The 15,791-nt window shown below is 31.0% G+C and overlaps 1 protein-coding gene and 1 long non-coding RNA gene across 3 annotated transcripts; one reads left to right on the top strand and one right to left on the bottom strand.

The window, feature by feature from the left end:
* Positions 1–1,533: 1,533 nt before the first annotated feature.
* Positions 1,534–3,618, bottom strand: LOC7471942 (dihydroflavonol 4-reductase). Its single transcript, XM_002300723.4, has 6 exons — positions 3,385–3,618; positions 3,133–3,302; positions 2,669–2,863; positions 2,396–2,555; positions 2,113–2,305; positions 1,534–2,012 (listed from the first exon to the last, which is right to left on the bottom strand). Exons 1-6 carry the CDS (start codon positions 3,500–3,502, stop codon positions 1,808–1,810), a joined length of 1,041 nt encoding a protein of 346 aa, XP_002300759.1. The 5' UTR covers positions 3,503–3,618; the 3' UTR covers positions 1,534–1,807.
* Positions 3,619–12,678: 9,060 nt separating this feature from the next.
* On the top strand, positions 12,679–15,691 carry LOC18096116 (uncharacterized). 2 transcript variants are annotated; one of them, XR_002980361.2, is made up of 3 exons: positions 12,679–13,285; positions 13,440–13,562; positions 15,142–15,691. It is a non-coding gene; the product is annotated as an uncharacterized LOC18096116 (long non-coding RNA). The 2 variants fall into 2 exon arrangements; XR_002980360.2 differs by lacking the exon at positions 12,679–13,285 and having other exon boundaries at positions 13,299–13,562.
* Positions 15,692–15,791: the final 100 nt, after the last annotated feature.

Raw genomic sequence — 15,791 nt, 5'->3', positions numbered from 1 at the left:
CACCATGTTCAATTTTCATGAGAGCATCAGCCATCATTTGGCAAAGATGGTCGTCATCAGTCAGGCTATTAATAACAGGTACTATTGCATATTTTGCCAGGTCAGGGATGTCCTGCAAAAGAATAAGTAAGCAACTGCATCTGCAAATACGTCATGCTAGCTTAAAAACACCTCAAAATCCCTAACCACTCACTCGTTTCCAAGCCACAAACCTTAATCATATTCCGAGCAACTCAGTTTGCGCAACCCCACATGCATGAAAGGAATTAAACATAAATATTGAACTATCAGAATGAATTTAAATTACAATAAACATAAAAAAAAACTACCAGCATACCTTATGAGCAAAAACACATGCCATAAAAAAATTGAATTAACTGAGTAGAAAACCAAAATCTTTTTTAGTTTGGTTGTGATTGATTTCAAAAGTCTAAATCTAAATGAATTAGACCTACCAGCAATATTAAATCCTATTATAAAAGGCTACGAAAAACCTAAAATTAAACCTATACTCACAACCCTTTTATATTCCTAGGACATGTTTATTTTTTTAGTGGAAATCGTGTTTTATAAAATTTTAAATTTTATTTGCTTGAAATTAATTGTTTTTTGATATTTTTGAATTGTTTTGATATTATATTAATGTCAAAATTGAATTTTAAAAAAAAATATTATTTTTATATATTTTTAAATAAATTGTTTTTTGAAAAACAACCAAATACTACATGCTATCTAAATTGTAGCACCCTCTCTCACTGCTCTCTTGTTTTCTCTCTCCCCAAATCACAGCCGCCTCCCCCTCCCTCACTGTTGTCTCAATCTCTCCCGATCACCAGTTCTCTTTAAGACCACTCAAACTTTTGATATATTTCCCAAATGATTTTAAATTCTTTTCTTGCCTAATACTTACGGTCAGGCCTTCGAGTGGTGTAGTGGGTGTTAGCTATCAAGCTAAACATTTATTTGATTTTTTTCATCAAACAAAAAAATTAAGTCCCTTTCATCTTTCGTTCTCATTTTTCTTATCGTTTTATAATACTTTTAGGAGGAAAAGTTGAGTGAAACGATTTGTTTAGAGACTAGTGCCATGGAATTTATTGTTCTAGGACCAATGACACTTTGACTATTACTTCAAGACTTCAAGTACCTTTCAGCCAATTTTTGGTTTTAAGGACAAAAAAAATTGAAATGGTTTGTTTGTTTGTTTTTCATGGTTATCATCTAATAGAGCAGGCTTCTTTGAGGTTTATTCTGTGTTGTACTTGATCAAAGATGGGATAGTCTGAGTTTTATAGAGATTCATGACGCTTGTACCTTTTTGGATGGAAGATTGTTCATAAGGTTTTGCCCGGTTTGATCCAAAAAAACTAACTGAACCAAATTAAAATTGGTTAGTTTAAATTGGTTTTGGTTTTGGTTTGATTTTGAATCTTGAAAAAATAAATTTAATTTAATTGTTATTTTCTATCTAAAACAAAATTGAACCGAAAATAATTATCCTGACTATTCCTTAATTAAAAAAAAACACAGAAATGCAAACGACAAAAAGGTTTTTATTTGTCTTTTATTTTTAATCATAATTCAATTAAAAGGTACAATATAGTAAATTGATCAAAGCCAGCGATGAACATAATTTGAGAAACAAAGCACATAAAACAGGCCATTAAGTGGGCAATAATCTTACACCACTATCATGGTGCAAAAGCCGTCGGCGGCAAATCCAAGGTCAAAGACAACAATTATTTGTAGTGTATAGCTTGTGCGATTGGCATTCGTCTAGTTATGGAATAACGGGACCGTGGAACAATCAGGACGCAGGGACCACTTCATTTTCTTTGCATTCCTCGACGACTTGTTTCCTATGAGAAAGGGGAATTAGTCCCTTTTCTCTGCATGTTTCCACAGCACCTGCGAACATGTCCTCCAAGCTGTATTTGAACTCAAAACCCAAGTCCGTCAGCTTTTTGGATGAGAAAGCAACACACGCCAAATTCTCATCAATATCTTTGAACCTGATCCAACAAGATTTAATTAATTAGGCCCAGAGAAAGAAAAGGATAATAACTATCAAGGGAAAGGATAATTTATGATTGTTTTAGGTGAGAAAGTTACTTAGCAGGGACATTGTATTCTGGGTATTTTTCTCGGAGTAATTTAGCAAGATCGTGAATGTTAGCATCATCCGAGTTGCAGATGTAGCGGCCCTCTGCTTTTGGATTCTCATACAAAAAGATGTGAGACATGCAGAGGTCATCCAAGTGCACATAATGTCCCTGCTTTAAAATCCCATAATGAGCTTCATTTCCTGTTGTCGCAAGAAAAGTATGGTTCCCCATGTCATATTCAAAAACACTAATTTAATAATCAGCACAAAAAAGGGTAGGAGATGCAGTACCAGTGATCAATGAAAGTGCTGTCAGGAGACTTGGTGGCATTGATTGCATGATAAATGGGCCAACAACAAGAGTTGGTATGATGCTGATAAAATCCAGGTTATTCTCTTTAGCAAACTTCCATGCAGCTTGCTCTGCTAAAGTCTTGGACACGAAATACATCTGGTCCCCACGGTACGTTTAAAGATTTATATCAATTAGAAATTTCATGTTTTGATTTTATACAGCAAAGGAAAGGAAGGGGGAATTAATTAGGTGCTTAATATAGTACTAACCCATCCAGTCATTTTTATACTCTGAACAAAGTCCAAATCACTCCAGCAGCTTTCATCGTACACTGGTTTTCTCTTTTCTTCAACATCCACAGTTCCTGCAGATGACGTGAATACTATCTTTCTAACTGTTTTTGAATTGGCACATGCTCTCATGATGTCCAGTACTCCGTTGATTGTTGGCTTGATCACCTCGTTCTGCCAAAACATTAATGATTTCACTGTAATTCCAAAATTGTTTACTAGCAATTACCGTTTTTTACCATTATATTTTGCTACCACGAAATTAGCTTAATGAAGCAAAATACAATAGTCCAAAACATGCTTAAGCTGCCGGCTATAGACATTTTTCCGGCGAATGATATAGTAGAGGAAATTAATTCCAGTCTCTCGTAAGCTGGGTAATCGCCTTTGGCAGAAAAACTGTTGGCATTTTCAAAGCTGGTACAGTTAGAAATCATGTATACCTCGGGGTCCTTGGACTCAAAATCCATGGGAGTGGCAACATGGAACACTCCTGTGCACCCTTGAATTGCTTCATCATAACTCCCCTCTACAGAAAGATCAGCTTTCCATAAAGTCAAGTGGGTTGATGCCTTTGGCAATTCCAGCAAATGCGTCACCTTCTTCATGTTATCTGTCAGGGAGAAAATAACAAGAGAAATCATAAACCGAAGCTTCAATGAAACTGATGTATATGATGGTCGAAAGAGGCTGACCAGGGTCTCGGACGGTGGCTCGGACAGCATAACCTTTCTCTAGTAGTCGCATAATTAGCCATGATCCGATGAAGCCTGATGCACCTGTCACACACACTGTTTCAGCTTCTGTTCCCATCTTTAATTTTCAGACAGATGGTGGAGAGAACTCGGGTCAGGTAGGAAATTGAAAGCAATGTCTGGTGTTTCTAATCTAGAAAAGCTTGGTAAGGCTTCTCGGCGTTGCTTGCTTGTCTCATAAATAGATACGTCCAGTTCTTGGGCCACCAATTTTAGTTAACTTTTCTGGTACGGCCTACCACGCATCAATTTTAGTTAGCCATCAAGCAGATGATTAGCTGAGCTGACAGTCTTCCCTCGTGTATAAGGTGGATGCAGCTACACAATTTCCTGCCTACATGATTTGTGCCTTTGCCATCTATATTCTATTGTTAAAACGGCCAATTATGAGCTGTTCTAAGTTTTCCTAGTTCAGCGAGGGAATTGTAAGAATGTATCAAAAAAAAACATCGAATTATTTAAGAGTGTCTGTTCATGCTGTGTACATGTTGTAAAATGGTGTTTGAATTTAAAATGCATCAAGTTAATATATATATATATATATATATATATATATATATATATATATATAATCACAAAAAAATATTTATTTGATCCGGACATGCTATTAAAAGCTCTATTAATTAATTCTTGTTGTTTCCTCTTTCACACGTATTTTTAATACATACCAAGTAGAGTTTAGTAACGTATAACCCAACAATGAAAAATTAAATGTTTTTGAATTTTTATGTAAAATAGCTTTTAAAACAAGTTATGAGAAGTAGTGTTGTTTTGAAAATATTCCAAGCCAAAAAAATAAAATATATTAAATATTTACAGATTTTATAATAAATAATGGACTTTTGATGCACTGATAGAGTTTAAATTGTAGATTTTAATTTGAAACGTTTCCACCATCAATATAGCTAGCGGTAGAATTAGATTTCTATGTGGAAAAAGCTGAGGGAAAAAAAGAGAGAAAAGATAAAAACTTAAAAAATGTTATTTTGAAAATTAAAATAATAATAAAAATTAAAGTAGTTAAGAAAGCTCTTTTTCATCATTTTTTTTTAAATAATTTTCTCTCATTCCATCCTTCCTGAGATTCTATCCATATGGTGATATTTCATCGAAAAAACAAGGAAACTAAAATACTAAAAAAATAATAATTTAAAAGTGGAATCATCCGTTATCATTTTCTATATAGCAATAATTAGTGCTAAATTAAAATTTTTAAGAATTATAGAGATATCATTAAAAAACTCGATTAATGAGGTGGAAGTGACAGTAAATAGTATACAAAGAAAAAAAAAAGAGAAAGACAAATACCCATTACCTGAAAATATTATTTCGGTTACTTTTTAAAATGTTTTTTACTTGGAAATATATTAAAATAATATTTTTTTATTTTTTAAAAATTATTTTTAACATCAGCATATCAAAATGATTTGAAAACATAAAAAAAAAATATTAATTTGAAGCAAAGAAAATTTTTTATTTCAAAAATGCTTTTAAAATGCAAAAACAAACATTGTTTTCATCTTAAAATAGAATATAGTGACCATGATCATGATTAGTGTAAAAATAAAATTTATTTCAAATAATGTAAAGGTAGTGTATTTTTTTTGTGGTGTTGCTGTGTTTTTGAAAAAAATTGATTTTTTTTTAAATTAATTTTTTTTATGTTTTTTTTATGGTTTTAACATGACGATGTTAAAAATAATTTTTTAAAAAAATAATAAAATATTATTTTAATATATTTTCAAGTAAAAACTATTTTAAAAAATTTATAACATTATCAAACACCACCACAAAACCATCAACCCAACTACCTTGAACTTGAAGTAGACCTATTTGTTTTTGTGTTTTAATAGTGTTTTTGAAAAAAAAATTAAATTTTTTTAATTTTTGCTTTACTTTGAATTTTTTTTAATATTTTAATATGATTTTAATATATTAATATTAAAAATAAATTTTTAAAAATAAAAAAATTATTTTTATATATTTTTAAATAAAAACAATTATTATCAGACATCCATTATAATAATAAGAGATGATGAGTATATTATTGTGGTGGACTAGTAGCTAGTGTGACCGTTTGTCAACTTCCAGAATGTTTTTGGTGAGCTCTCAGTCAAAAGAACAGGAGTTTGGTGGGGCCACGTCATTCGTCCGATCAACGCATTTAATTCGGTGTCCATTGATCAGCTCCTCGTTGCACACGTGAGTTGTACCTGTACGCCTTCTTACAAGGTCGGATAACCTCTCGAGTCTTATGACAGCAAATTTTGATTTTAATTTTTAGTTTTAAATGCATTTTTTATATGGTGAAAACAAGTTAAATTAATAGTGTATTTGATAAAAATTGATTTAAAGCAATTTATATATATATATAGATATTAGTTTGATATTGTTATGGTGATTGTTTTTCAAAATATTTTTTATATAGAAATATATAAAAATAATTTTTTTATTTTTAATATTAACATATTAAAATAATCTAAAAATATATAAAAAATTATTTAAAATAAAAAGTTATATTTTTACATAAACATTTTCTAACCTAAAAATAAACAGGGCATAATGAAGTGGAATGACCACGGTTTTTTTTTTCAACAAGTGGTGTAACAGTTATCGAAAACTGTTATTTCTCAAATGACTTGTTCAGAAATTTCAATTATTAGATTTGAAGAATTCCCTAGAAATATAAAAGACTAATAAGTCTATTTTGCTAGAGGTTGCTTAAGGGGTCTTCCAAGGAATTTGTTTTTAACTGATGAGAGTTCTTGTCCTTCATCTCATAAATAAGCGTGACTAAAAAATTGAAAAATCAAAAAATTAATTAAACTGAAAAAATAAAATAAAAAATAATCAATAAAATTAAACTATTAAAAAAAATTAATTAAACCGATTAGAATTTTAAAAAAATCAACCAGTTCAGTTTGGTTTTGATTTTATAAGTTTAAAACTAAAAAAACGGAACTGAATCCAAACTAAAAAATTAGAAAAAACCGAGCCAAACCGGAAAAAATTCAGCCAAACTAGTTTGAACTTTTTTTATTCTAAAAAAACCTAATTGAACCGAAACCGATTAATTTAAACCGGTTTTTTTAAAAAAAAATCAATTTAATTATTTTTTAATAAAAATCAAACTAAAATAAAAATGATTACCCAGGCTTCATCAGACCAATCTCCAGTCTTGTACGTGATCAAGGAGTGTGTTTTCAATTATTAAGTGTTCGTGTCCTCGTTTGATTGGTGGTCGATAAACCATGTTTGATCATGGGTGTGTGCAGGTCTTGTCCGGGGAGGGGCCCGCTGTTTAGTGTTCGCCATCAAGGCACTGTCGGGCCCAAAGCGAAGGTGGGGTTGCTTTGGGGCAAATCAAGCTATCAAGGCCATATGGGGACCCACACCAAGGATACCAATTCAAACTACCTCAGTTTTTTAATGCAATTTCCATGTAATTTTCTTCCTTGTTAATGTCAAAACGAGGTCAATTTTTTTTTTTTTGACAGCACGGCAGAATAGTTTTTATAGTTATAATTTATAAAAAATATGGTTAGTTGAGGTTAGTTGAATTTAAATACATGTTTGTTAAAAATTATGGTTAAAGTTTATGTACAGTAAAAAACATGTACTAAAATGTTTGGTAGTTATGTGATTGCGATTGCTTTTCAAAATACTTTTTACTTGAAAATGCATTAAAATAATATATTTTTTAAAAAAAAATTATTTTTGATATCATCGCATCAAAATGATCTAAAAACACCAAAAAATATTAATTTGAAGCAAAGAAAAAAATAAAAATAAAATTTAAATTTTTTCAAAAGTGCTTTTGAAACGCAAAAACAAACAGTGTTTTAAACAAAACTCAGTTAAAAAACATGTAAAAACTGCTTCATGAAAACTGCGTTTCAAACTTAATTTTTAGTGGGTTCCGCAGTATAAAACACAATTTTAACAGTTACCAAACACCTTGCTGTGTTTTTTGCATCGCAAACACAAAAGCAGGTGGAAAACAAACACATAATCATTACATTGATTTCTTCTAAAATTCTTAAATTTTCTTATCTATCAGCATTTTGTTGTATCATTTTGGGTTGTATTTTATATATATATAAATTCAAAATATTAATTCAGATGCATAATTTTGATTTAAATTCAAAGATAAATTAACTTAAAACTATGCAATTTAAATTTCAAACGCAATATCAAATATCTAAAGATAATTTTAAAATTTATACATTTCTATTTAGTAAACACTAGATTGTTGTCTCGCGCTTCTTTCGAGTCAGATCATTTTTTTTTAATGAGAAAAAAACATTTAGGCACAACTAACAATTTTTTAATAGAAAAAAAAACATGTGGGAGTTGATCTGATCAACTTGGATGACTGGTAAAAACATAGTTTGACTACAAAACAATTTAAGATGGTATCCTTTTTAAAAAAATATTAAGATGACAATATACTAGATTGAACTAGGTCACCCTGGTTAACTTTTTAAATTCACGACTCGGGTCATAAGACCATGACAACCCATTATAAAGCAAATCAAAATAGATTATAAAACTCAATTCCCAATAAATTCATTATTAAACGATGAGATTAGAGAAAAAAATCAATTTGAAAAAGGAACACAATAAAATGTTCCCAAGTCTACTCGGATTATGAGACTAAGATAACTTTATAGAAAACAAACTAAATAATTGAGAACCTAATTTATAATCAACTAAATGTTGAAGATGTTAAGTGATGAACAAAAAAAAATCAATAATAAAAATAGACAAAAAAACTCGAGTCAACTGTATTAACTCATTAAACATGTGACATGAGTCTTGAGATGGAGATAACAACAGAAAAAATAATTCATAATAAATTATGAAGTTTAATTTATAATAAATAAGTATTGAATGATGAGATTAAAAAAAATATATATATATAATATTATTTACAAAAACAGACAAAATGAAAGTAGAATAGCTAAGTTGGATATTCCTGCTATTCCAGACAACATTGAACTGAGCCGACAACCTTGACTCGGAGCAAGGAGCGTGCCCTTCTTGGAGCTTAATTCAGGTTGCTTGCACTCAAAGAGCTTGGGGACCATAACAGTTTCGGGTCTACATCCACCCGAGGCTCAATCGTGACCGGGAGCCTTCTCCAGAAAAGCATAAAGTACGGCCCATCAGTTATGCAAGCTTCATCACAGGGACAAGAATCGAGAGAATATACTGTGAACGTAACAAAGAGATCGACTTCAAGGCAAGCTTGGGTCTGCTTCATGACATCCCCAAATACACAAATCTAGAATCTCGTTATTCCACCTAACTCCCATGTATTTGCGAACCTGCACTTTCGGAGATGACAACCGTAAAATAAAATTCGTAGTCTGTAACTTACGTGTTGCAGATAATAACTAGATGTCAAGTCCTTGTACCACTGCGAGATTGTGATATGCTTGTGTATTGTTTTAAACTTATAAAAAAAAAATATAAAAAAAATTATACGAATAAAGATTATTGCAATTTATAATGTTACTACAAAGATAATTTAAAAAATATATATAAAAAAGCCATAGCAATTTATAGTGTTTTTTGAGAAAATATACAGTTGTAATTCTCAATCAGCTCAATATTAAAAAAATAAAATTAACAAAGACAATTTTAAAAAAAATCATAACAAAAAAAACCATGTGGGGAATGACTGTAGCAATCCACATTGTTTAAAAAAAATACAAAGCTAAATTCTCAACCAGCTTAATATGAAAAAAATAGAAGCAACAAAGACAATTTTGAAAAAAATCATATAAAAAACAAAAATCATAAAAAAAAAACAAAAGAAAAAAAGAAGAAAAAAGACTCATGTAGGGAAACACTACAGCAATCCACAATATTTTGTGAGAAAAACTGTAATTGTAATTCTCAACCAACTCAATATTAAAAAAATAAAATCGACAAAGATAATTTTAGAAAAAATCATAAAAAAAACATAAAAACCATGTGGGGAAACACTGTAGCAATCCACAATGTTTTAAAGAAAAAAACTATAAAACTAAATTCTTAACCATCTCAATATTAAAAAAATAAATTCGACAAAGATAATTCAATAAAAAAAATATGCAGAAAAACACTGTAGCAAAACAAAAACCATGTAGGAAAACACTGTAGTAATCGACAATGTTTCAAAAAAAAAACTATAAAGCTAAATTCTCAAACAGTTCAATAGTAAAAAAATAAAATCAACAAAGATAATTTAAAAAAAACACAAAAAAAAAAGAAGAAGAAGATAATTTTAGAAAAAATTAAAAAAGAAAAAAAGAAAAAACATGGGGAATGGAAAAAAAAACGAACAAACATGCAGGGAATAGAAAGAAAACAAAAAAAAAATATGTGGGGAAACATTTTAGAGTATTAGTTAATTGTTGATTATGAAATTGTACTTATATTTTTAAATATTTTTTTTTATTATGTTATTTTATTTTATTTGTTTACAGTGCTAAAAACGAAACAAAAAAAGTTAATTTTATTTCATATCAATGAAATAGAAGTCATGTAAGTGTGATGCTATATGTATGAGATTTTTTTTTATTTTACCTTTTTATTTTTTTTTGTATTTGATTTCATCTTTATTGTTTTAGTTTTTTTTTCTTTGCAAAATTTTTAAATTATTTTTTACTCGATTTCATCCTTTAACTTTTAATTTGTTTGAATTTTAGCTTCTTCGTTAAACTCGTGTTTAAGATTTTATGGGTTGTAAATTTTAAAAATTAACTCAGGTTCGCTCATGATTTATTTGTTTTATTTAATATTTTTTAAATTTAATGTTTTTTCAGTTTTGTCCTTTGACATTTATTTAATTAGAGATTGAACTCTATTTTTCTTTTCAACTTCTTGTGTCCTTTATATTATCCTTTGTTTTTTTTTTATTTGATTGGGTTTTCTAGGTCTTTTATTTTATTGTTTTTAATTAAGTTTATTTTTATAAATAAATTTTATTCTTGAGTTAAATATAATTGATTGGTTGAATATAAACGGATGATCACTTTTTTTTTTCTTTCTCGTGACATTGCTTTAGCAACTCATGCAACTTCTTTTAATGTCGCTATGCACTCTTTTGTTGTGGGGTTCGAACCATCTCAGCAAAGTCTTCTGATGGTAAGCATTGTCCACAGTAGAATAATGGTGAATCTCTAGCAATCTTTTCTTTTCTTTTCTTTTGGATATAATATTAGTAGCTTTTTTGTTTTAGTTAATTATTACCAAATATTTCATATGTAGTTTGTATGTTATCGTTGTTTATAGTTTAAATCAAACTATTACATTACCAGGTCTTATTGAATCCAGTCAAGTTAATGTCTCGAGTATTATGTTTTTTTTTTCTTTACAAATACTACAATTATCTAAATATCCATGTTATATGTTAAAAAAAAAAATAGGCTTGCGGCATATCACAAGTTATATGTCTAGTAAGGAATTGAAAGGGAATGAAAGTTACATCAAAATGGAGATTTTAAATTATGGTTCACATGGTAGGTAGCTGCATGTTCATGGCAAGAAATTGTTGATATGGAGCCTTCTTTCACATGGTGGGGGACATGGAGTTTCGTGTAAGAAATCTGTGACATTCTTGGCTGATGTGAGCTCAAACCGTTCCTTGTTCTCACTTCTAAGCCGTGCATTAGAGCCCAACTATGCCACTTAAGAGGAAAAAGTAGAGTACTCTCAAAACTGTTGGTTTTATTGATATTGATGTCTACTGTTATATTTCAACGCGGAGTTCCTGAAATTCATCAACCATGTTCAGCACCGACTGTTGGCGGAGATGTTGAAATCATAGATATAGCGTAATTGTAAATGTAGTAATGGTAGTCATTATTTTTTAAAATGATTTTTATTTGTAAATATATTAAAATAATATTTTTTATTTTTTAAAAAATTATTTTCGAGATCATCATATTAAAATAATTTAAAAATAAAATAAAAATAATAATTTTTATAAAACGCTATTTAAAACGCATAACTTCGGTAACCATGAGATAACTCTCTTTCGATAGGACTAGAGAACTAAACACCTCAACATGCCACTTGATGAACTACGTACAACAATAAACGTTTAGCAGGAGATAACTCGCTTTTGCTAGGGTCTCATTGTGCCTTTGGATCCTTGGTGGACCTTCCTCGTACAACATCACCAGCCGTAGAATACTCACACTCAAAACACAGTGTCTCCAGGGTCAAATCAACTAAACATGCCACTCCTAGATTTTCAATGCCCCTGGTTTCTCCTCTGAGTTTCCTCAGGCCAGTGCTTCACCAGGTTATCTCACCTCCGACCAATGAAGCCTCCGAAGGGCTTGTCCTAAACGTCCCCGTGACTTGCGCTTGATTTTGGAGCCGTTCAACTACCTAGACGTATAAAAACTGGCAAATTGGTACAGTGGTAATCCTTGTGCGCGCGCGCGCGCGCGCCTGTCAACGATTTCTAAACTAGGCCATCAATCTTGTGGATCCTAGCATCCTCATGTGAAGCCCTATTGAATACTTGGATGAGATATAAAAAAAGAAAAAAGATTTAAAGATTATTAAGGCAATCTACTGGATTTTGACAACCAACACGCACTTTGAATTCCCAGGCATCGAATTTCGAATTCCGAAATGCCATTTCTGAAATAATTTATAGACTTTTCCGAAGCTTGTTAATTACATTCGAGAAGGAGGAGAAATTTTATAATACCAAAATCGAAAATTAACATATTTAAATCATAATTTTGCAGTTTTTCACAGTATTTCATCCTAAACTCCAATGAGAACCTTCGAATAATGATAAAATTTTCTCTAATCATAACCGGAGGATCTGAAAATGTAACCTCTGCCTTCAAATATACTGCCAAAGCTTCAGTTACGTTTCTAACCAGTCATTTATTAACTTTAGGCCGTAGGTAAATGTTTTTTTTTAAAAAAAACTTTATCTTGTGTGTTATAGTTTTATCAACCTTTATATTGCATTTGGTTTGTGAGATAAAAAAAGACGAAGATACTAAGAATAAAAGACACAAAGACAGAAAGACAGATAGTTTTGAAATTAATTTTTATACACTTAAGCATGGTCACCCACATGCTTATTTTTGAATCCTGTTACAGAAAAGTGAAATCTTTTTTTTTTTTTTTTTTTCTCACCCACCTTAATTGATAGGGCCGGAGAAACGTACACTAAATAAAAGAAATGCAGACTTGTTGACATTACAGGGACATAATTCTTTGATGCATTGAGAAAAAGGCAGGAAAGGGAGAGGAAAGAACATGAAGCACTGGGGCCTTACTTTTTCTGCGATTCTTCTCATTCAAAAACAGGGGATTTTTCTCCAAGTGGAGACAGATGAAGGGTTCATAACTACCAAAGGAGTGCAATTTTTGTTGAATGGTAGGCCATTTTACGCAAATGGCTTCAATGCCTAGTGGCTAATGTACTTTGCAACTGACCCTTCACAGAGAGACAAAGTGACAGACATCTGTTTTCCAAGAAGCTAAAGAACATGGCCTCGCAAGAACTCGGGCTTTCAATGATGGTCAAGATAGAGCTTTACATGTCTCACTTGGCCACTACAATTAACAAACTTTCCAGGCAGTCATGATATATCTTGCCTGGTAACATTCTTTTTAGCCTTTTCAAATTCTCCATCCTTTGTTAATGATATGGTTTATCCTTTGTTAAAAGGTTAAATAGCTACTAGGAAGGAAGCTAGGAGGCATGGTATTAAGCTAGTTTTGAGTTGGGTGAACAACTATGTTGACTTTAGAGGGAGAAAAATAGTCTGTGAACTAGGCAGCCAGTCAAGGATACTACAGGAGTCATATCAAGGTGAGGGTGACTCTCCTTCTGTCTCCTTGCCATTGTTGTCATTATTCATCCTTTCATGGCTTACAGCTTGAGAAACAAATGATCCAACTAGTGTAGTCTCTCTCTCTCTCTCTCAATGTCCTTTCCTTCTATCTTTGCTGTATATATTGTATAGGCTATTCTCACAAGACGTAACAGTATCACCGGAGTCCCTTACAAAGATGAGCCAACAATAATGGTTTGGGAGCTCATGAATGAACCCAGATGTGTCTCAGATCCATCAGGAAGGACCTTTCAGGTTAGCTAGACTTCTCCCTATCTTATCTTTTTTATTGTACATGTCTGATTCTCTTCATGAATACAATATTTTCAGCCTTCAATATCTCTCAACTTTATTATCTTTTGAATCCGGAGAGTTTTCAGAAAAGTAATTTTTATTTTTAAAATGATTTTTTTTGAAAAGTGAATTCTAAAAAAATAAATTATTTTTTAATGTTTGGTAGTGTTATTAAAAGTAAGTTGGAAAAAACTTTTCAGTGTTTGGTTATGTTATGAAAAATGAGCTGGAAAATAGCTTATTAATGTTTTTTTTTCAAGTTTATTAAAATAATAAGGAATAAATTTTACAAATTAAAAAGTTGAATGAGAATGTAATTGAAAAAAATCTAATTTCATAAATTATCTAAAATAAAATAAATAATAATCAAAATAATAGATATTAAATCTAACAGATAAAAAATTTCAATTTAAAAAATGATAAGAGAAAAGTAAATAATAATCATAAAAATAAAGACCAAAGTTAATATAAAAATCAAATTAAATCAAATTTTAAGGGATGAATTTGAAAAAAAAATTCAAACAAAATATATAGCAATCAAAAGTTTGAGGACCAAATTTGACATAATCAACAAATAATATGATATTTTTAAATTTTTTATAATTTCTGGAAAGTGTTTTCCGCCCAAAATAAAAGAAAAACACTTTCCTGGAAATCAAGCGCATGAAAGTTTAAAAAATGATTTCTCGGAAACCATTTTTCAGGAAACAAACGCATCTTTAATGTTGTTTTCCAAATTTACTAAAATCACTGAAGGGGTTATAGAAATTATTTTTCAGAATATATTTTATTTAAAAATATATAAAAAATATTTTTTAAAAAAAACAAGATTAAATTGCAGAGCTAAACACCTCCAAATAGAGTTTGTATGCTCATAAGAACTCACCAGATCAGATCTTATCTGTTAGATTTCCTGCCACCAACCCTCGAGGTTAACGCAATAAATTTAATTTAACTAACAGGCCCAGTATTACTGTTGGTATAGGATTAGGTGAGAATTTTGGTAGCATTAATCTCGTTAACGTGGCCGGACAAAAACAAGGTCACTTTAAGAAAAGCAGCACGCAAATACGTCCCCACTAAGAGCTATCAACTCGTGAGTAAGAAAATTGATTTGATTACAAATTATTAAATAAAACACCACTGTTTGATTTTACTTAACGTGGCTTTGCATGGCAAGCTCGGATCACAGAGATGGCTTCTTACTTGATATCTATTGATGGAAACCACTTATTAGAAGCAGGTTTGTAAGGGGTTGGAATGTCGTAAAGATTGATTTTAAAGTGTTTTTTTAAAAAAAAATATTAAAAAACTTTCACGTAGGGACAGATTTCATTGCCAACAATCAGATCCCTGGCATTGACTTTGCTGCTGCTCATTCCTACCCTGATCAATGGTATTAAGCATAAACTTTCCGCCTAAAACTATCCCTGCCTTTTGTTCTGTAATGTCACGCGGTGTAAAAGTCTGAGCATATAGCATTTTTTCCTGGCAACACAGACGTTCCTCACCAAATACGGCTATTTTTCTCTATGAACAGGCTAACTTGTTCAGGTGAAGCAAGCCAAGAATCCTTTTTGAACAATTGGCTTAACGATCATATCCAAGATGCACAGAGCATCCTTCAGAAGCAAGTTCTGTTCACAGAGTTCGGAAAATCATTGAGAACATCGAATGATAACCAAAGGGACCAGCTACTATATATTCAATACTGTCTTGTGTCTACTCAGCTATTTATTTATCAGCTAGCAATGGAGGTGCTGCAGCAGGCGGCATGTTCTGGCAACTACTTACTGAAGGAATGGACTCATTCCGAGACTGGCATGAAGTAGTCTTCAGCCAGAACCCTTCAACAGCTAGTATCATAGTTGATCAGTCTCCAAAGTTCAATCGGATTCGAAAGATGTACGCTAGGCTGAGGAACATTGAGAAGTGGGAGAGAGCAAAAGATATGAGAACGCTTCAGTGGAGAGCTGGGAACAACGGCAATTAACATGGAAAAATGAGAGCCAGGAGACTCTAGTTTTGATCATGTTAGACTAGCAAACTCTTTTAACTTGAAAAATTAGCGTCATCGCTGAAGTTTTAAGTATCGAAATCTCTATTAGGGATGTATCAGCTCATCCAATAGTATTTCTTTTAGTGAAAGGAAAAGAGAAGCATTTAAATTCTAATATTTGATAATGCTAT

The sequence above is a fragment of the Populus trichocarpa genome, chromosome 2, assembly GCF_000002775.5.
Source record: "Populus trichocarpa isolate Nisqually-1 chromosome 2, P.trichocarpa_v4.1, whole genome shotgun sequence".
NCBI classification, from domain to species: Eukaryota; Viridiplantae; Streptophyta; class Magnoliopsida; order Malpighiales; family Salicaceae; genus Populus; species Populus trichocarpa.
The sequence above is the reverse complement of the archived record's forward strand: the minus strand, read 5'-3'. Positions and strand labels throughout refer to the sequence as shown.

What these genes read in the sequence shown, in the direction of transcription:
- LOC7471942 (XM_002300723.4), bottom strand. Translation starts at nt 3,502, where the DNA reads ATGGGAACAGAAGCTGAAACAGTGTGTGTGACAGGTGCATCAGGCTTC. An exon ending in AGCCACCGTCCGAGACCCTG is followed by an intron (nt 3,303 to 3,384) that starts GTCAGCCTCTTT and finishes TCTCCCTGACAG; the next exon opens with ATAACATGAAGAAGGTGACG. An exon ending in AGCACTTTCATTGATCACTG is followed by an intron (nt 2,306 to 2,395) that starts GTACTGCATCTC and finishes TTGCGACAACAG; the next exon opens with GAAATGAAGCTCATTATGGG.